Source organism: Pholcus phalangioides, unplaced genomic scaffold (genome assembly GCF_987345545.1).
Source record: "Pholcus phalangioides strain wild (caught in Gottingen) unplaced genomic scaffold, Ppha-v1.0 ptg000009l_1, whole genome shotgun sequence".
Taxonomy (NCBI): Eukaryota; Metazoa; Arthropoda; class Arachnida; order Araneae; family Pholcidae; genus Pholcus; species Pholcus phalangioides.
The window spans coordinates 46,810,848-46,833,838 of NW_028301602.1; the positions used below are offsets into that span (position 1 = coordinate 46,810,848).

At 35.7% G+C, this 22,991-nt stretch overlaps 1 protein-coding gene across 2 annotated transcripts in view; it reads left to right on the plus strand.

Moving 5' to 3' along the window:
• Positions 1-1,064: 1,064 nt before the first annotated feature.
• SamDC (S-adenosylmethionine decarboxylase) overlaps positions 1,065-22,991 on the plus strand; it is a 47,584-nt gene continuing 25,657 nt past the window's right edge. The window contains exons 1-2 of one of the 2 annotated variants that reach the window (XM_089236413.1): positions 1,065-1,409; positions 19,252-19,338. In XM_089236413.1, the coding sequence (XP_089092539.1) occupies positions 1,294-1,409; positions 19,252-19,338 (203 nt within the window). In that variant the 5' untranslated portion in view covers positions 1,065-1,293. The remainder of the gene's footprint in view (positions 1,410-19,251; positions 19,339-22,991) is intronic. The other variant, XM_089236414.1, reaches the window with a different exon arrangement.

Below are 22,991 nucleotides of genomic sequence, written 5' to 3' on the forward strand. Positions count from 1 at the left end.
CTTCAGCCGACCATCACTATGGCGGGGTTCGAACCCGGGTCCTCGCGATACGAGTTCGTCACTTTGACCACTCTACTACCACCATAGCGGCATGATTACACACTGTTTTGTTCACTTATATACTTTTGGCGCTGTTTGACGTAATTGGTCCTTGCGCCACAAAAATCAAAATCCACTCATATACTTGCAGACGCTCTCGGTAACTTATTTGGTTACTTACTGACACGGTTCTTTGCTTTATAGGTCACTCTTTTGATCATTTACAAGTTTAAACATGCTCTAGGTCAGCGGTTCTCAATCTTTATTGGCTCATGGAGCCTCTTAAAGTATATAATTTCTGTGGCGGAGCACCGTGGCACCCCTCTTCTGTTTTTCAAATTTAGTGAATTATTTTATTTTCCTCGAGTGGCCGTGGTACTTCCCAGGGCGCCGGTTGAGAACCGTTGCTCTAGGTCTTTCTTTTGGTCATTCACATGCTTGCCCACCCTCTAAGTCACTCACTGACCTGGCCTGTCACTCTTATGTCACGCTTCTGGCCATTCGCACGCCCTAAGTCACTGTTTTGTTCACTCACGTGCGTGCAAACTCTCTTGGTCACTCTTTTGGTCAATAGTCCCTTGCTGTCTGGGCAGAGGCGGATTTTTTGAGGTTTATATAAATTTTGCCACTCATTCCTCAAGCTTACCTCCCTGGGCTCGCTAAGCCATTCCACTGTAAATACACCACCGAGCGTTGGGGCGATATTTCATAGAACCTTGCCCCCCCCCCCTCCTACGAGGAAACCCTCACTATATCAGAGGTCGACCTCAACCATGAAATTTTTCTTAAATGTATCAATTCGTTCAAAATATCAATTCAATAAGTGGGGGGGGGGGGGGAGGAACGCGCTCGGACAAGACAAAGGGGCCCGCGAGAAAAAAAATATGGTCCGAAGGTGGCACACACACACGGGTGAAAAAAAGAAACACTTGCTCCAAACGAAACCTCCGGCTATTATCACAGGAGCAGAAAGCAGACGACTTTATAGTCTAGAACCAGACCCCACCGAGTAGCTGGGAAACCAGACGTGATGCCGAGACGAGGGGCGGAGCATTAGTTGGCGCAGGGTTGTCATCTATTTTTTATTTTTAAAGCGCATCTTTTTCTCTTTCTGTAGCCTCGACCTCCTCGTTCTTGTTGTTCAGTGTTTCTCTCGTCTGCTGCTGATGTTTGTGTATTTGTCGTAGAGTTTGGTCCCGTACATTCACCGGTTTCACTTCTCGCCTGCTGTACTTTGCTGGTCGGTCGTTCGGGATGAACGTTAAAGATAACTTTTGTGGATTTTTCGAAGGAACCGAGAAACTGTTGGAGATTTGGTTCGGGTGCGAAAAAGGAGGAGGTACCAATTGCGATCTCAGGACTATACCGAGGTATTGCTTTCTTTCTTTTTTCCCCTTTTATTGACATGGTCAGGGTTATCTCATGTTTATACCGTTACGCGAGAGCCGGTCGTCGATTTTCTAAGCAAATTAAAACAATCTAATTCTAATCGAAACAAAACTTGCATTCGAAATCGTTATTACGTACCGTACCGATGGTATAATCTGACGAATCGAACCAGTTTAAAAAAAGAATTTCCGCGCAAAAAAACTCGAGATCTTGGCGCTGCTATTTTTGTAACGAATGAGAGGAAAACTTTTTGGGATGGGGAGAGATCTAAGCAAGTGAAGGACAGAGTTGCTTAGATCTTTTGTGTTGTTATTAACGTAACCGATCTATCTGTGTTATTTATGTATGAGCACATTTAAATGACTTCGGATCTCTCACACCAGTGACCATGTTACAATGCTTCATAGGTTGGCTGAAAATGCCATCCAATGCTTTTCCTTCGAATACTGATTTAAGTACTCTGCTAAATAAATAAGACATTTGTCCTGTAACAATTACAATACAATAACAATTTATTGCTCAACCCGTGGCTTATTTACAGGTGGGGGGGGGGGGGGAAAGGTAGATTGCTATAGATTTGGGTAACAAGTTCAAAGGGCGGGGGATAAGTTTGAGGAATGAGTGGCCGAGAAAATGAGTAGAATGAGAGAAGGGTGGCAAAATGTACATAGATCCACTGAGCGAGACAATAGGTCAGTGAGTGATCAAATGAGTGATCAAGACAGTAGGCAAGTGTGCAAGCATCTCAATGACCAAAAAGATTGACCTTGAAAGTAAGTAGGTATGAGAGTGACCAAAGGGGGAGCAAGCATGTGAGTGACATAAAGAATGACTTAGAAACGCAGGCGAGTATTCAGGACTAAAGGCTGATTAGGTAAAAGCACAGGGCGGCAAATTCGAGGAATAAGTGGTCAGGAAAATTTGAGTATAAAATAGGAGAAGGGTGGCAAAACTGAATCTCCCTCCAACTGTACCAATTCATATCAAATTTGTGTTTCTCAACTTAATCTGCAAGAAATTGATGATAGTTTAAGGATAATGGTGATTATAGGGGCTAGATTAATTTTTCAATAATTAATCTATCGTAAGGGTTCTTAATCCTTTTTAAGGTACAGGTGTTCATGTGTTTGGGAGTTTGGGTCTTTTTTTGGGTTGATTTTTTTTATACATTTGTCCCATTTTTCCAGTTTATTTGTTTTTTTAAATGTTTACTAAAGTTATGAGTACAAAACATTTAATAATTTTCATATTATATAAATTATACTATGATAATTATGACAATATAATTTTTATCTCTGATATTGCCAGGTTCAATATTTTTTCTGTAATTTTTCAGCGATTTTAATAATTCGTGATTGTGCCCACTTATGAACACGTTTTTTATCACAATTGGCGATGTCCTGCATTTTACCTTATTTAAGATCCCAGTTTACCATATTCGTCTCAGTGAAATGATATGGTGATTCGAGAAAATTTGAATATTTTTTTGTGAAATGCATTTTTTTTATTGCCATCTGGTGCCGTCTTTTTTTTTCACCTCACTCTATTATCCTATTTATGATCACATTTTCCTCTATGGGGTTTGGTGAGCCTAAGCATAAAGGTGTAATATTTTTTTTGAGCCTGTACATTATTACTGATATCAGTTGAAACGGTTGAATAAAATTTCATTCAGTTAGAATTAAATTATAAAGCCTACCTGCAGACTGTCTTTGTTCGCGGACCAAAAGTTGAGAAATGTTGCTGTATTGGATGATTGGCCACACTGCTTGTGTGACCCATAGTTGGGGCTTCACTTGCCAACAGCATGATGCTGCCCCATTGTGTTTGTGAATTCTTGGATACTGGATTGCTAAAAACCGATGTTTCGGTTGTGTTGAGAGTGATCATCAACTGGCGTTATGATCTCCACACTCCTTCGATTTAAATCCTCTGCAATTTTCTTTGTATGAGGTTATTAATGAGGTTTGCCTTGAGGTTATAAGAAATAACCCATAGATTAAGAACCCCTGATCTATTAGTAACCCATTGTATTGTTTTTTGATGCTTTGATGATAAAAATATCGCTAAAAGTGAAATTATTGATTCTAAAACATTTAAAATTCATTGAACTACTAAGTTATTTGTTTATACAAATGTTTATGAAGTACAGGAGAATACAATTTTTTTTGTAATATTGATATAGATAAGACTTCATTTAATTGTTTTTTTTTCACCTTCTGGACTTAATAAATTTATTTGCTATGATATTTATGTGTAAGTGTTGATTTACCACTGATTTGTATCTGACAGGCATTTGTGCTTACAAACACATAAGCACTGTATATCCACATACAGTGAATATTTAAGCTATAGCACTGACGTCCCGCAGCACATCAAATTATTGATATTTTGGAAAAAGACACCCAAATTTTATTACTTATTTCGTCAGTATATTTTTTATTCATTAAGAACCCAGGTTTTTATATGATTTGTGTTCTAGGGATCCAAAAAGTTATAACCCACGGAAAGAAATATTTAGTAACAGGATGAGGAAACACCAAGATGACAGAAAGAAATGTTCATCCCAAACCAGTCAATGAATGGAATGAATTAAAACCTATGGAATAAGATTTTTAGACCCTTAAGAACATGTTAAAATTAGGTGAAACTTCAGTCAAATGTAAAATAATGATGGCGGAAACAACAGTATTGCATTAGAAAAAAAAATTACTTGACAAAAATGTCTAATATATAACAAAATGATGTGCTGCAATTTTTTGTGGGTAATACAAATACAAGGCCATAACAGGCAAAATGCCAACGAGGTGGCTGAGAAAAGATTCCGTTTATTAACAACCTTATTAGAGAAAAGATTCCGTTTATTAACAACCTTATTAGAGAAAAATTCCCTGAGACACCACAACCTAGAATTGTCCCTTATCAATCAATACTGTCCCTTTGTCTGTGAGGTAATGTAACTATTAGAGAGTACACTGGTCTTTCTCCTTTAGGGGCAGCTGGTACATTTTTGAATTATAAGAACACCTGCCCTTAACATGATAGTGAAGTCACTTCAAATCATCACTTCACGCAATCCTTATTTATGAATTTGCTCAAGATATATATAGAGCATCAGAATGTACCCCTAAGGTTAGAAAAAATCTGGTAATGAGAAAGTTTTGTACAGTAAGCCTATATAACTTTAAGTAACTAAGCTAATTTTTATATGGGAGAAATATATATTCAGGCAACTTTTTTGAGATTTTTTGAAGAAAAAAAAATACTTGTACCATCTTAAACCATTTAAAGATATACCATCAGAGAATGTGTGCACCAACAATGGCAAATGTGGTAAGAATGAAAAATTTTGGCTAATAATGAACCCCAATATGATATTTTTCAAGGAAAAAAAAAATATTTTGGCCGCTTTTATGTGATTTAAAAAAAAACAAACCAGATTTTTTAAAAAAACCCACTTGGTTAAAACCAACGTGGTTTAAACCAAACAACCCTGTGAATCACAGGTTATAAATCTCATAACTGGGAATAGTTCTTGAGATTGGTAGTAAATTGCTCATAGTGATAGACAGGAGATGTGCTTGGTTTAAAAGAAAAGAAAGTGAAAAAAGAAACTGATTGAAAGGCTAGTACTGTTAAACCATGAACCGTGTAAATATTTCTTTGAGGAATTTTTAATTAATTTGTGCATGTCAGAATATGCTTTGTACCTAACACTATGTTTGTTTCTAAAAAATTATACATGCTATGTACTCAAGAAATGTTGCCATATACCTTCAGAACAAGTATGGGTAATTCACTAGTGGGTCATTCCATGTCAAATCACCCAGCCATGACACCCATAGTCTCAGATTTCAATGATTTTTTTTTTATTTGTTGCATTTACCATCCTTATTAACGGTGTGAAATATTATTTTCATATCTCTAAAACTTTTTGATAAAAAAAATGTTGAAATTTATCAACAACTGATGCAGATGACTTTTCTGAGGCTCAATTTTTAAGCTGCATTGTTTGAGAAAATAAATCGTAACTTTTTCAATTTTCAATATATTCAAGTGAAATTTTCACTAAATGTTCACAAAAACATACAGAATATGAATAAAAATAATTCATACACTTACATTTGAAATTTACATGCAAAACAATTATGTAAACTTTGTTTTTGTGGAATTTTTCGTTAGAAAAAATACAATTTTTCAAACGTATTTTTAGACCAGAGGCACAGCAGTTACTAAAACAACTTTTATTTTAAATTTCTCCTAAATATATGAAGTAAAATACTAGAGAAAAAAATAATGGTTTTTTGACCGTTAATATGTTTATTCTGGCTCGCAACACAAAATTCATCAAAATAAGACTGGATTGTTCCGATTTCAAATCATTCAACTAGATACTGAAATGCAACCCATCATCCTGGATTCCAATTATTATTTTTTATTTATTGTTTCTACCATGCTTGTTGACCATGCAAAGTTTCATGTACATATCTCAAAAACTTTTTGAGAAAAAAAATGTTTTCTAACCTCACGAATGACGTCTCTTAGGCTAACACATTCAAGCAATATTATTTGTGAAAATATATCATAACTTTGCAGATTTTCAACATATTCAAATGAAATTTCCACTAAAATGCTCACAAAAAAAATGTAGATTATGACTAGGAAAGAAAATTTAAACAGAGGAAAAAAGTCATTTAAATTTAATTTTTTTATTATTATTTTTTTTATTTTTAACACAATTTTTTAAACACTTTTTTTTGGATGCACAGCATGAATTTTCAATTTTTTTCAAATTTAATCCTATTAATATATTAAGAAGACTGTAGAAAAGTAAACATTATTTTGACAGTTAATACATTTGAGTAACAAAACACAATTGTACTATATGGCTACATTAATTATATTTGTACATTTTGACTTAATTCATGCTTAGTAGAGCGAAATTTATATTTTATTTTTCATGTACGCTTATACATTTATTACAGTATTCACTAAATTAAGTTTCATGAGTAGTTAATGCAATAATTCGAAACAATTAATTAATTTTAAAATTCTAGGATTAAATGAATTCATGAAATAATTTGAAATGTTAATGTAATGTTAATGTGTCAAATGGGAGTTGGTGAAAAAAAAAAGGTTTTGGGTGAATAAAAAAAGGTTTTGGGTGAATAAAATAATTTTTCAAATTTAATCTTCATGTTCAGATTCTTAGAAGTGTTCAAATTCCAAATAATTAATTTCACTTTTAATTGATCTATAAATATTTCTTATGATGCAACAAAGACGAACTTTTGCAATCTGATATATTTTTGCATAAAGAATTATTTTGTATTTGATAAATCCAGATAATATTAATCATATATATATAGATTAATTTTTGAAGTTCTTTAACATGCTTAATTATAAAGTTATTTTACCACAACAGTGTTAAATTTTTTAAAATTACTTAGATTTTTACAGCATATATTTTAATAAACATATATTTAATGTATATGATAAATATGAAATGGTTATACTTGTGTGAAAAAAAAATCTACATTATAATATTTAACACAAGCCTCTATATATTTTTCCCTAGAAATAATTTAAAATTGCTGATAAAAAGCCAGCATATGAGGCATTAAATCACAAAGAATGAAATAATTATCAGCTACAACCTAATTGTTGTAGCTGAGGCAGATGGAAGAGAGTAGAATTGAAAGCCTAATGTATATATTGTCTGGTGGTGATATATAAGATGTGATGTTTGGTGTTGTGATGATGATTGTAAAAAATAATAATAGCTTCTGTGAAGATATAAACTATGGCACACTGGTCTTTGTCCTTCAGAGGGCAGCTGGTGTTTTATTTAATTATAAGACTTTATCATCCCAGCAGGTGATGATAAAGTCACTGTTGCTGCTTCATTGAGGAAACTAAAACAAAAGTGTTAGAACTAAACTGCCCCCCATCAAATGATGCAAGTCTCAATTATGATCTTGATGAAGACAGAATGTGCTCCATAGAGTAGCCAACTCAGGGTTAGCAAATTTTTCTCATGATAACACAATTTGCATTTGAGCTAAATATTTTATATCATTTTGGAATTCAAAGTAAAATGTCAGAAAAGACACTTGAAATTTATAGTGTTGAGAAAAAAACTGGATCTGACTGTCATAAAAAGTGTTATGCAAAAGTGTAAAATCTGTTACCCATTACATCATTGGACCCATCGGACATCAATATTGAGGAGTGGAGCAAGTTCTGAACATTTATCTACTGTGTGTTTAAGCATCATAGAGCTTTTTTCTCAAAGTATGAAATATATCCGGAAGCATGCTTTAATCCTTTAAAATGTCATAAGAAAAAAATAAAAGGTTTAAGGATAGTAAACTTGTATTTTTCACGTATAAATGAAATAAATGGTTGTACAAAATCAATTCCAGGGCAAAAAATATGCCATGCCTGTAGAGAGTGAATATAAACAACAATAAATTAAATGAAGAAGTATTAAAAATATTAAATGAATGAAAATCTGAAGAGTTCAATGTCACTGAATATGCTGTGCGAAAAGCAGGAGAGGTTTTGTAAATGAAAAAGCAAAGGTGAGCCATTGTGTTTTTATTGTAAAAAGAATCAAAAATCAAATTTCAACAATTTTTTTGCAATCTAATTTTTTAGTGCAAAGGTTTAAATTTTCTTTCCTAGTCATAATCTACATTTTTTTGTGAGCATTTTAGTGGAAATTTCATTTGAATATATTGAAAATCTGCAAAGTTATGATATATTTTCACAAATAATATTGCTTGAATGTGTTAGCCTAAGAGACGTCATTCGTGAGGTTAGAAAACATTTTTTTTCTCAAAAAGTTTTTGAGATATGTACATGAAACTTTGCATGGTCAACAAGCATGGTAGAAACAATAAATAAAAAATAATAATTGGAATCCAGGATGATGGGTTGCATTTCAGTATCTAGTTGAATGATTTGAAATCGGAACAATCCAGTCTTATTTTGATGAATTTTGTGTTGCGAGCCAGAATAAACATATTAACGGTCAAAAAACCATTATTTTTTTCTCTAGTATTTTACTTCATATATTTAGGAGAAATTTAAAATAAAAGTTGTTTTAGTAACTGCTGTGCCTCTGGTCTAAAAATACGTTTGAAAAATTGTATTTTTTCTAACGAAAAATTCCACAAAAACAAAGTTTACATAATTGTTTTGCATGTAAATTTCAAATGTAAGTGTATGAATTATTTTTATTCATATTCTGTATGTTTTTGTGAACATTTAGTGAAAATTTCACTTGAATATATTGAAAATTGAAAAAGTTACGATTTATTTTCTCAAACAATGCAGCTTAAAAATTGAGCCTCGGAAAAGTCATCTGCATCAGTTGTTGATAAATTTCAACATTTTTTTTTCTCAAAAAGTTTTAGAGATATGAAAATAATATTTCACACCGTTAATAAGGATGGTAAATGCAACAAATGAAAAAAAAAATCATTGAAATCTGAGACTATGGATGGGTGTCATTTTGGCATTTTGCCGGGTGATTTGAAATGGAATGACCCTAGTACTAAAACTGCATAACCTTTTTTTCTTTGCATAGGGGTATAGCTCTCACATCCTGTAGCTATAGGCCCCTAGACTGTGATCTTTGTCAGACTCCCCACCTCAGACAAATATTTAATGGCTTTTCTATGGAGAATTTGTCGGGTACAGAATGAGAAAAATTGTACTAATCATTTTCCGAGCTTTCAGGTTGAAGCCCTGTGAGCACAACCTTTGGGGGGGGGGGGGGCACGCATAGGAAGTCTGTTAATGAAACTATAACTATTCCAGTGTGGTTGAAGGGGTTGGGCCCATTTCTAGTTAGGTGAGGAGGGGGGGGGGGCTGAGGAAAAATCACTGTGTTTTCGTAGGATGCTCTTAAGATGGCCCTGACCAAGACCATGGTGCAAGCACATGACTACTACTACTTAATTATACATGGACCTCATAAACATTCCTCTGAAGAATTTCTAACAAATTGGTTCATGTTTTGAGTGTATGTGTGGCCCTAACTTAATGGCCCTAATGTTATCAGACTTATGCATATTTTGTGTTCTTGCTGGTGCTGCCATCAGTCTTGCATATTTTGAAATGAAAATGGCTAATGCCTGAATTTTCGTGTTGTATGAGTGCTTTGTTGAAGGTCTGCTTGCTCTCTGCTGAGATACTTTTTCAAATGGGAGGAAGTGTTTGGCTGACATTCTTGCGCTTGGAAAAAAAACTTCCAGCCGACAATCGCTGTGCTACCAACAGGGTTTGAACTCCCTCTCCCTCATTTTTTTACGAAGTTCGCAGGATAGCGTTTGCTCTTTTATTTTTCTGCTTATTGACCGGGATAGTTATATGTTCTATAGTACCTCGGACACTATAGGACATGTGTGATATGCATGTACTGCAGCGGTTCTCAACCTTCTTTGACTCGCGGAGCCTATATACTTATAATTGCTACGTCTCTTTTTTTTTTTTTAAAATTTATTTATGAAATTTACTGATTAATTTTATTTTTTTCAAGCGGCCGCGGAGCACGGATTGAGAACCGCTGATATTACTGTACTGCAGCGTTTCTCAACCCTCCCGAACTCAAGGACCAGCAAAAAGTTTGAAACAAATTGACGGACAACTTGTGTCCTGTTGCTGTCTTTTTTTCCGCCCACCCTTCACAAATTTTAGCAGTAGTAATTATCGAATTGCATTTAAGACAATAAATTTCGTTTTTGGCAAAATTTAGTGATATCCCTATTTAGGATCACATTTTCTTCGATGATGTGTGGTGAGCTAAGTATGAAGGTGTAATATTTTTTTTGAGCCCATACATTATTACTGATATCGGTTGAAACGGTTGAATAATTTTCATTCAGTTAGAATTAAATTATCAAGTCTACCTGCGGAGCATAGGTTGAGAAACGCTGCTGTATTGGATGATTGGCTCATCCCGCTTGGTGACCCATAGTGGGGACCACTTGCCAACAACATAATGCTGCCCCGTTTCAATCGTCGTGATTGTGAATTCTTGGATACTGGATTGCTAAAAACGATGGATCGGTCGTGTTCAGAGTGATCATCAGCTGGCGTTATGATCTCCACGCTCCTTCGATTTAAATCCTCTGCAATTTTCTTTGTATGAGGTTATTGATGAGGTTTGCGTTGAGGTTATAAGAATTAAGAGACTCTTTGTGTTTGTATTTCCTTTACCAGCGAAATCTACCAGAACTGCGGGCTTTGTCTCATTATTAATCGTCAAAATCGATGATTACCAAGCTTTTTTTTTTAATCATGCTAATTGGTGGGGTTTTTGGCCCACTAGAAAAGAGAAAAAAAATATCCACTCGTGGCGTGGGCTGATCTATTATTTTTCCTGTCAATGATTATGACTCGCCACACTGTTGAATGTTCTTTTTTCAAAATCGCCCAACAGTTTGATTTCCTTATAAAATGGCTTGATGAGGACATGCTACATCACGTGAGAGAAACTTGATTACAGAATCATTGTTCGCAGAATAGAATAAGAGTGTCTTATTGAGAAATACGTAGTAGTATGTGTTTAAAAAAACACAACTTGAAAAGCATGGAATTTTTTCATGCAATGTAATATTTTATGATCATGTGACTCGCAATAGAATCGTGAAACCACTACAACCATATTTAATACCCTGCACTTAATTTTTTGTTTTGTGCAACGTAATGTCTTTTTATAGTGCCAGACCATGTCATTGTAATGATGTCTTGATTCGATATTCTTTTCAATAATTTGATAATACTATAATTATTATCCCTTGCCGTAGTCAGCAAATTCCGCAGTCTTCCAACGCTTATCAGTTTTCATGAACTCTTTGATGTGCATAAAACTTTATTTCACGTTGTTTGGAAACTTAAGCTGCCACAACTGAAAAAAAAAGGAAGTTTTTTCTTTTAGTAAACACATTCTACTACTTCCAAATAATGTGCTTTATCATCCTTCAGTATTGGCGGAGAGCTGCTATGCGGTCGTTTGGGCATCATGATGAATTCACATTGTCCCGGGTTCGATCTCACAGGTGGCACAATGGTGGTTAGCTGAAATTGGTTTTCTGTGGTTTCCCAATTAAATTTGCTGCGCTCATAAACCAAAGCCGTCTTAGGATTTATGTCATATCTGGTCTCCATCTAGGAGGCTTTGCATAAACCCATCCAAACAAGTGCATGTATTCATCTTTATTGCGAGCGTGAATGCACGTTTTTCCGTGACTGATTAGACCTCAGCTCGGAAAGAGAACGTCGTCATTACATTGCAACTTTTATTCCTTGAACTTTGATTTTGCTTTCTCATGCTTTTGGAAATACTTGGTGTATACGTCATGGAAAAAAAAAAAAATTCTCTTTCATCCTTATTATTGGAGCACATGCTGTGAAAACGTGGTCTTGATAACTTTGTTCTAGAATGCGAGCGAGCAATAGATATGCCCGAGAAGGTTAATAATCTCCTTTGTGGAGTATTTTTTATGCTCTATTTTGAGGAAAGAAAATATCTTGTTTCATTCAAGTATAGCGTGAGAGATATATAAAGAAAATATATTCGAGATATCCGTGAAAATTGACGGTACTTCTGAATCGGAAGTTGATAGTGATCGGGATCGCATAGGAATCGTATTTATCTTGCTTTTGTACAATGGATTTAAAGAAATGGTTTGCAGTAGAGGCCCTATTTCCGTTTTTATAGTCATTTGGAGTTCGTATTTCGAAAGCTATAAAAAATATAGCCTCTACGATATCACAGATGCGCATGGGCGGAGATAAACCCCCCCCCCCCCCCAAGCTTCAATGGTGGAGCCAACGGATATATTCATATTGAATTGATATCATCATCATGCTCACCCAGCCTTCCAAGTGAATTTCCATGCAAAAAAAGAGGGTTGGCATGGGTCTCCTTTCCTCCACTAAAGCATTCATAAATTGAATAAAAAATAATTAAAGGAAAATGTTTCAGTTTATGCTCCTTTATGAATGTAAGGTACCCTGTACCCTCTGTCCTTCTCTCCAGTCCACTTAGGGGAGGCAATATCTCGTAGATACTAGAATATAGATACTCGTTTACAGCTTTAAGAAATGTTGTGCAGAGCCAGGGTCTCCCTTACCAGTCGCGGAGTCCGGTACGAAAATAATTGCGGGGCCATGGACGTCCTAATAGTTTCGGGGGAGTATCCAAAAATTCATACATCATTACAAAATGTACAGAAATATTGAAATATCCATACAAAAATAATAGACACAAATGAAGTTAACACAGCAATTAATAGAAATTTGGAATTGATTAAAATTCAGAACAGAAGAAAATTTTCAGAATTAATAAAAGAAATAATTCTAGAATCAATGAAACATTAGAATTGACAAAAGAAACACTTTCAGATGCAGTCACTTTTTATGCAGTTCTTGTTTGATAGACAATTGGAAAGTTGGTGCCTTGTCTCTCCTGAGGCCAACCAAAAATTCCGCATTTTTAAAATGCAATATTTTCAGAGATATTTGAATTCAAAAATCGCGGAAAAGTTAAAAAGAATACCATAAACGAGGGAAAGAAATGCTCTCTGTTAGTTTATGCTGTACTTTCTCAACTTTTCTCAGATTTTTGAATTCGAATGTCTCAGTGACTATTGCACTTAGAAACGGATTTTTTTCATTGGCCTCATGAGAGATGGGCAACAACTTTCTAATTGGGTTTTTGAGGACAGTGTTCATATAAAAAGTTTATTTTTATATTTGAAACAATAACTGTACAAACCTTTGCATTATTACTTATCCGAATTCTACATATTATTTGGATACTTTTCTCTAATTGACAGTATGTCTCTACAGAGATGCCACTGTACTTTAATTTACCTGGATCCCTAGGTTATTGGCAAAATCTGGGTCCTTTTTGAGGGAAAGTGGGTTCCTCTGGAAAAAAAATTAGTTATCCCTCCCCCCATCATTTACTGGCATATCTGTGAATTTTTTCCAAGATGACCCAGGTCTTTGATCACCTGCTTATATCTCTTCGTTGAGACAGTTGCAGGTTGTGCTCTGGGTACGGAGGTATCTCTGTGAATCAAAGAAATAATTCATTTCTAGAAACATGTTCTATAAAGAGGTTCATTGAAAAAAAAAGATTAATTTACCAGCTTATAACTAGGTTCTTTTACTTTCATTGTCTACTAGTAGAAAAAGCTTGCAAAGAAGCTTATTAACACTGAGAATTTAACAAATGTAATAAATCTAAAACAAATATATACAGTCAATCTCGCTTATAATGTTCCCATTTAGAACGACTTATTTTCGTGCTCCCAACTCTTAAGTAATTCTCATTAAGATTTCTCGTTTAAAGCGTTTTCCCACTTACAATGTTTTTTATGACGGTTTTTTTTAAAAAACATTATAAGCCGGATTCACTGTAATTAAAAGTTAAGCACACTCATCTTTATATATTTACTAATAAATCAGTATAAATTCCCTTCTGAGTGATTTTCTATTTCGTTATAAAGATCTTAGCTATTTCAACTGTATCTTGTGATTAAATTTGGAGCAAATGAGATTCTGACACTTATCTTCTGATTCCCCTATTCATATAAACCCTTGCGAAGCAATTTCCTGGTGGAATCATTTTATTTTCCCTCCCTGATGATCCACCACTATGATCTGTCACATTTAACTGCCACATATTTTCATACCTGAATATGAAAGCTATGTCAGATTTGTGTTGGTGAAACTTAACAGTGAGTGTGTGTGTGTGTGTGTGCGCGCGCCCAGCATTTGGAGTGTTTTATGTTCAGTAGGTGGTGGGTGCCATATATCCAGGGCATAGGTGGAGATAGACTTGGGAAGTCTGGGGGGGGGGGGATGATGTCAACGATGATGATAATGTCAATTCATATATATATATATACACATTAGATCAGTCGACTCCACCTTTGACGCTGGGAGAGGGAGGCGTATCTCAGCCCATGATCCAGGGCCGCAACTATATACACTCATTGCCATAAAAATTTGCGCACCAAGAAATAATTGTGGGATCGAAACGAAAGTTGGCCTGAAGGTACATGTCGGGCAGATATGCAAATGATTAGAAATGCAGCGTTATTGCGCATTGCGTAATGCCACTAGAGGGCGTTGAACTACGTTCTCCTTGGAGTATAAAACAGGTAAGCAGAGCTTGCTGGAGTGTATTTAATCGTTTGCAAAGGAAATGCTGAGGTGGATATGCCGTTACGCCGCCGTCGAAGACCATATGAGCAGTTGTCAGAGTTCGAAAGGGGAAGAATCATCGGGATGATGGAAGCTGGGTGGTCAGCTCGGCGAGTAGCTCGTCAACTAGACCGTTCTGATTTTACTGTGAGGAGGTGTTGGGACCAGTGGACAGAAGAGACGACCAGGTTCAGGACGCCCTCGACAGACCAGCCGTCGAGAAGACCGTCACATCATCCGAAACGCACGCGTAGAGCCAACTGCCTCATTGGCCGCAATCCAGACACAGGCAGCAGCTTCACTACGGGCCCCTGTGTCTTCCCGAACCATCGCAAGGCGCCTGGCTGAAGGACATCTGTTATCGCGGCGCCCATTACGTGTGCTGCCAATGACATCCACCCACCAACGCCTCCGTTTGGAGTGGTGTCGAGCACGACGGGATTGGACTGCAACGGAATGGAACCAGGTCGTCTTCAGCGACGAATCGAGATTCAACTTGAGCAGTGATGACAATCGTGTTCGTGTGTGGAGGCCCCGTGGTGAACGCTTCAATCCTGCCTTCGCTTTACAGCGACACACCGCTCCCACAGCTGGTGTCATGGTATGGGATGCCATTGCTTACGATACACGGTCACCCATAATATTGATCCATGGCACAGTGACAGCCCAGCGGTACGTCCATAACATCCTTCAGCCACATGTGTTGCCACTCATGGCAGGGCTCCCAGGAGCCATTTTTCAACAAGACAATGCTAGGCCACACACAGCAAGGATGTCACAAGACTGCCTCCGCCACATTACCACCCTTCCCTGGCCTGCTCTATCCCCAGATTTGTCACCAATCGAGCATATCTGGGATCATTTGGGACGGCAAGTTGGACACCCTACGAGGTTGGTCGAAACTAGAGGCGCATTTACGGCAACTGTGGAACGAGATGTCTCAGGACATCATACGGAACTTGTATGCCTCAATGCCCGCTCGTATCGCATCGTGCATTCGCGCTAGAGGGGGTCCAACAGAGTACTAAAACTTCTGTTCATCTGTACTTTTTTCTGCAATAAATGATCCTTTTTCTTGGATTTTCTAATCACTTACTTATATCAACGTAGTACTTACATGTGTAAAATTTCGTTTCATTATGACGACGACTTCTGGGTGCGCAAATTTTTATGGCAATGAGTGTACTTTCTCAAATGAGGCAAGCACGCATTTAAAAAGAAGAAGCAGTTATAAAGGGTGAATTCGGCACCCCCTCCAGCCCCCCCCCCCCACAAATTTCTGCCCTGCATCTATCCTCCAATTTGGAAAAATGCTTGGGTTTTGAAATTTGATATATACATGTTTGTGTTGTTGGTCTGTGTAATCGTCGTGGGAACTAGAGCTTTTTTTTCAAAGGAATAGTCAACTCAAAGTTGGAAAACCTAGAAAATCGTATTTTTAGCTGATTACCACTGCGCAATCGCGGCTTCCAAACTCGAATTTTCTCCAAAGGCGAAATCTGGGGGGGGGGGGTATTGTGGGGGTTCGTGCTCCCCAAGAAGATCAAAAATTAAAATATTTTTGTAAAAAATTGAAATATTTGGGAAAAAAATAACACATTAAGTGACCCATTGTGCCCCTCCAAAGGCCGATTCTGCGTACACATCCGTGATTTTCGCGATGTGAAACGGCGACTACCGCATAGCAGCTAGATGAAAAAACCTGGATATTCAAGGTAGAGTTTTTACATATTCGGTATTTTTCCCCAACGATCTCAGAAAATTTTTACAATTTGAACGAGCGTTCTGAAAAATCCTTTAAAATTTTTCAAAAAATGCGCATTGGCAATCTTGTAAGAACAAGACGACTTTACGCTGTCTTTAAATGCCGGTAGATATCCGCGAAAGTACCGTCCTAATTTCCGATATGTAACCGGAGAGGAAAAAACACGCAGGGGAATAGAAACTCCGAAATTCTAAAATTCGGTATACGGCCCTTCATTCTGGGACGCTACTAGATATCCCTCATCTTATTCTTCAACAACCAGCTTGTATATCAATACAGTGCAATAAAATGCTTTATTTGTACTTCAAAGTAGTAAAACTACTTTTTCAAGATCACCCAATATTAGACTGTAGAAACAAGAAAAGAAAGACAGGGGAAAGGTTTTTCTGTCTATTTCTTCTTCTCGGAACTAAGAAAGAACACACCCTTGGGGGAGTCATGAACCAAATTTTTGTGCGTCCTTTTCCGAAAATGATTCTAATTTAAATATTGCTCAAAATCTGTTTACCCTGCGCCAGTTTTGAGGGTGAAAATAATTATATTTTCACTCTAAAAACTGGTGTCATGAAATTAAAAAAAATCTAAATCTTTTAATGGTCTCCCTCCTGTCCTCTAACTTCCAATTAGAAAGTTGTTGCCCTGTCTCTGCAGAGGCCAACAATAAAAATTCAATGTTCCTAAGTGTGATATTAATTGTGATATTAATTGTGATATTTGAATTCAAAAAGCAGAGAAAAACTGGAAAAGAACAGCATAAAAAGAGGGGAAGAAGCATTGTCCACATTAGTGTATGCTGTTCTTTCCCAATTTTTCTCTAATTTTTGAATTTAAATGTCTCTGTGAATATTGCACTAGGAACATTGAGTTTTTATTGTTGGCTTCAGGACAGATAGGGCAACAACTTTCTAATTGGAAGTTAGAGGATGGAGGAAACCATTAAAAGATTTAGATTTTTTTGAATTTTATGACACATTATGTTTTTACTCTCAAAACTGGTGCAAAGTGAACAGATTTTGAGCAATTTTTAAGTTAGAACCATACCTCTACGATGAACAGTTGAGATAAAGCCCAAATTAGGATTTGTGTGGCACCTTGTATATTTCAATGATATTCAAGTCTTTTTTTTTTTTTTAAAGTTTTCAAGCGCTTAAAATGTTTTGCAAATTCTGTTTAGATTTGCCCTTTTGGATAATTGATTAATTGGACAAATGTTGGCTGCATTAGGTCCTGCAGTTGATTAAGGGGTAAATGGGTGTAATTTGTTAAGTTCTCCAGAAGAGCATGTGTGTGCAACTGTATATATAGTACAGGAAGTGCATGTGTTGTACAGTTTGGTTAGTGGTTTATTGGTTTGGATATGATTAATTTGCAGAGAAAACTAATTTTTGATGGAACATATCTAGCTGGGAACACAGGTAGACAACCAGATATAACTATTTGTTGGTACAATATATGAAAAAGTGAAGAAGAGCCTGGAGTTGAAGCCAAGGCCGTCTTAAGAGTATCATGGGCCCCCGGGCCAATCGATTTTTCTGAGGCCCTACCAAACAAATTCTCGAAAATTTCAACCAGATCTCATTTTTGTGAGGCCCCTCTTCACTTGAGGCCCCCGGGCCATGCCTTAAGACGGCACTGGTTGGAGCTTTTTATAGACTAAATTACCCATATTATTTTTCACAATGCTGTTACTGTGCATGGCAAATACAAATCTGCCAGTTTTCCGGGGTCTTTTTCAGGTGCAAACTATATGCCGAAGGGTCACCAAAAAGATGTTTTGTACTTGTGAGAATTTTGTCTCCAGTTATCCCTAGAAAAACGCATATTAAACACCTCACTGTACCTTTGTCTGATGAAGCAATTTGACTGAATTTGAAGCGTCGTACAACATTGATTGGGAATCCCAAGACCTAACAATAAGCCCAAAATTTTACAACCTAAATATCTTGTGGGATCCTGTTGCCACGGAATATTCTTAAAAAATCACTATTATTATTTCTGTGCTGGGATGGCAAATGTTATAAGTCACTTTTTCAAAATTTGACAATGGCAAATTTGTAATGACAATTTGCCTCAATTGTTTCCTTATAAACCGAAAGAGAAAGATGAAATTTTGCTAGCTTCCAAATCACTGCCATCTTCCTAATCACTGTAATTTGAGGGGAGGTACATTTAAGTAGTGTTCTTAAAATAAATAAATAAATATATATATATACACACATACATACACACACGTATATTAAACACCTCACTGTACCTTTGTCTGATGAAGCAATTTGACTGAATTTGAAGCGATGTACCACATTGATTGGGAATCCCAAGATATATATTAGATATATTGATTATTACTATTTATTGTGTATTTATTATTGAGTATTGTTTTTGTACACTTTCAAGGTTGCCAAAAAAATTGTCCCTTTTGTGTGTGTGTGTTACTGTTTATGATCCATTATATCTCTTTTTGTTTCAAATAATATTTGTTTTGTAGTTTTCTTTTTGTCTTGTATGTTTTTGTGATGTTTTGTCTAATATATGAATAAATAATAAAAAAAAGCTAAGCTCCTTCACAAGGTTCATCAAGGGTGTGTGGTGTGTTATCAAATGGTCATAGTGCCTAGGTTCTGGTGATTGCTATAGAGAAAAGAGAGACCCTTTTGTCACTTTTTTTCAGCATCAAAATGTAAGATTGAAAAAACGAACTGGAATTTTTTTTTTTTTTTGGGTGGGGGGGGGGGGAAATCGGAACATTTAAGCAGTTTACATTCAGATAAATCTTTAAATTAATTTTTTTTCTTTATCTAGTGCTAATTGTTAATTTTATCACTTCGCAGATCTACTTGGGAGAGTCTTCTCAAGCTTGTTAAATGTGAAATAATCAGTTTTAAGAAGAATGATTACCTTGATGCTTATGTACTGAGGTAAGATGCTTCTGAATAATTATTTTTTCTTAAATTAGCACTAATAACTATACATCTTTGTTTGAGTTGATATATTTTTAGATGATAAAAGAATAACGAAGCCAGCAGTTTTAGTGGCAGTAAATTAATTTGTGGTATTATTGAATTCCTCATATTTCTCTTTTCATTTTTGCATATTAATTTCATGTTTTGTAGATAACCTGTCCCTGTGTTTCTGGTTGATACTAATTACAACTAGTTTTATTTTTATGATTGAAGAATAGAGATTTGTGTGAAGTTTAAAATTTTCTTGGTTTTTCTAATCCTGGAGGTTCAAATACAAGCAGATCTCTTTCACAGAGATTAGCTACATTAGTAACTCTGTACTGGCCCACATATAGTAGCAGCAGATAAATCTTTAAATCTCTAAAAGCTTTAATATAAAGACACCCTTTTTCTGACATCTAATTATGCATATCTTCTTCTCTGGTATATATTTTTTACTCATATAACCAATACTTTTTTTCAATAATTTCTTTTAAGTTAGCCCTCAACTGGCATCGTGGTGCCATTTTGACCCCAGCAAGTATTAATGCATTTTAAAAATCGACAAAAGAAATTTTCATAAAAGCAATGAGCATGACTTCATTCAGAAGTCATAAGATAAGTAAATAAGAGATGCCTACACGGTTCTATCATAAAAATTAAGTACAAAAAAGAGCTCCACGAGTCAAACAGGACTCCACCATAGAAATTATATACTGAAAAGGGCTCTGCGAGTAAAAAAAAGTTGAGAACCGCTGATATAGAGAATAGTTTCCCAACTTTGTGATCATCCCCTTCTTCAGAATTTTTTTCTAACATCGCCCCTCAACGCAATCTAACCCATAGAATCCTATGTTACACCCGTAGCTTCTACTACCCCCCCTGGAACCTTCCATCGCCCATGTTAGGAATCACTGATATAGAGGAAAGAAAAAGTTGAATAACATCATAAATTTGTCAAACTTGTCTAAGCAACTAGTTTGAAAGGTACTGAAAATAAGATGGTCCAGATGCATTTCTTTCTCAAGGGGTGGCAAGATGAATGCTTGTGGCCAAAATGACCCCACCACGCCAGTTAAAGGTTAAAATGATCATGCTCATACAATTTACTATACATATGTCATTAGTATATTATGATGTTGCATATTCTTATATAGGCTGTATCAATATGAGATGGTGTACAGTAGAATCGTGGTTATATCCAAGAGGTGGGGTGGGGGGGGGGGGTTATTGAATTCTACCTCAAATGTTCTGAAAATGTAAAACAATAATAGCCTGCCAATCACAGGGAAAGTTCTTTTGTTTAATGATAGCTTTTCTTTGCATTGATCTAGCTCTAATCCTGTGCCATTTCTCAAATTTGTTGCACCAACCTTGGCTGGCATGCTATCCAGTTTTAATTGAAAATTATTGCCATCTCCTGTAAATTGGCACTAGTGGTAGAACTTGGGTATGTTGCCATCTGCAGGGTTCCCATTTGTCCTACTTTCCCTACTTTTAGGTAGAATGTCCTGCTTTCTCAGTTTTGTCGTAGTTCTAGTTTTCGTCTTACTTTTCCACTCAAACCTATCAACAAAATTCATATAATTGATTTTAATTAGGGAGGGAATCATTGATATAATGGCAAATAATACAAATGTAGTAGATTGCAATTAATGATTCTGTCAAAGCAGAAATTGCATAGTTTTTAAAGTTATTTTTGGGGGGGGGGGTGTATTTGGACCATTTGGTGGTTTATTAATTTTTAATTTGCTTAGTTTAAGGGTTCAACAACTAAAGTAGATTTTGTAAACTTCTCTGCCCGGTTGAAAAAAAATTATTTTGCATTTAAAAAAGAATTCCTAAAAACCAGTTCCTGCTTCATGGTCTTGGACAGTAACTAACAGTCATCATTCAAAATTATAGTGCACATTTTGTGTATAGGTGACATAACAGTTTGCATATCAGAACAGTTGGATACATAGGGCTATTTATTCTAGGTTTGGTGATTCTCATGCTACTCAATAACATTCAGTTGTCTTCTGTATTTTTAGGGCATGCAGAAACATATACAATATTTACAATGCTCAGCAAAGAGCTAGAAATTAAAGTGCTTCATTTGTCAAAAATGATTACACTGGCATTGAACACTAAAATTTAAACACATCCTTTTAAAAAAGGGATAGACAACACAGTAAAACCATCTGCTCCACCTTGACTTATTTATATTGGACCTTGTAATTTACTCATTTTGCACTGTGCTTTTGGAAGTGGCCTAGAAAGAGCGTCATTCTTAAAAAACTTACATACATGTCTTTATAATTTGCTGTGTGCATTGTCGAAGAGAGTTGACAGACTCGACTGAGGGAGACTCCAAAAAAGAATGTAATATATATTGTGAGGAGAGCAGAAAAGAATTATCTGTGTTTTCTAATACCCTATTTTGGCCAAAAATTATTTTAGTTATAAAGCCATTTCTGCCATTTTGCTTTGGCTGGAGTCAATCTTATAGAATATTGAAATAGTGTATGGGAAAATTTTTTCAAAAAAAATAATTTCTTTTAGGTTTTTTTTATTTTATTTTGATTATATGTTGTCTGGGGGAGGGCTACCCTTTCTCATCCTACTCTTTCTAATTTTTTGAGCAGGGGTCCTGCATCTGAAAATGAAAAATACTTCATTAACTTCTTTATATTTGACATTTGACTTCCTTATGTTTTGTTTCTTTTCAAAAACAAATTTCCAGGTCAATCTTAGCACAAAGCTCTTAAATTTCTGTAAGAAGCATTAGTAGCTAGTCTTTGATTGCCATTTTTGAATACTGTATTCCATGGTAATAATTATCTTGATCGATTCCCCACTTTATATTCTTTTAGTTACCTTGTTTTGCTCGTCTTCCACCATGAAGGTTTCCTTCAAGGTCCATGGGTTCGAATCCGGGGAAGAACATTGAAAATAAGTTTTTTACCTACTGAGCCCAGGGGTGGATCTATGGTAGAGGGGATAATTCATGAAATTTTCGGAACTTCTATATGATAATATGATAACAACAAATTCAAGAAAACTTTTACTAAAAAACGGGTAAAACTGGACATTTTTCTAAAAAAAGTCAGGATTAAGGAAAAAAGAAAATAGGACTATCATGAAAAATATAGGACAAAATGTGGAACATATGGTCACTCCATGCCATTAATAGTTTTTAGCGATTTGTAAAATCGCCCCTCCTAACAGAGAGCTCTATATCCACTCTTGACCGAGCCTGGGTTGAACACCAATAGATGGCGCCTTCATTTCTCACCCAACTCTAATGGTTGGAAATTGTTGTATGGTAATATGACTGGAATTGGTGTGGCCAGTGAAAGGAGTCTGCTATTGTTCATGTTTTGATAACACAAGGAATGAGATGGTGTTCAAAATGTGTAACTTTTTCCCCCTTTTTTTGGCACAGCATGAGAAAGAGTATTTCTCTTCCTTGGTTTTATAAAATCATTATTCTCAGAGTTGGGAGGGGGGCACTATCACCTACACAAAATCTGGAAACAAAGCCGTCTTCTTGAAAAAAGATGTAGTATTTTACAGAGGGTTTGGCTATTTCTACAGTGTCAGTTATAATGCGGATCAATGAAATTTATAAAACTGCTTGAAGGGTT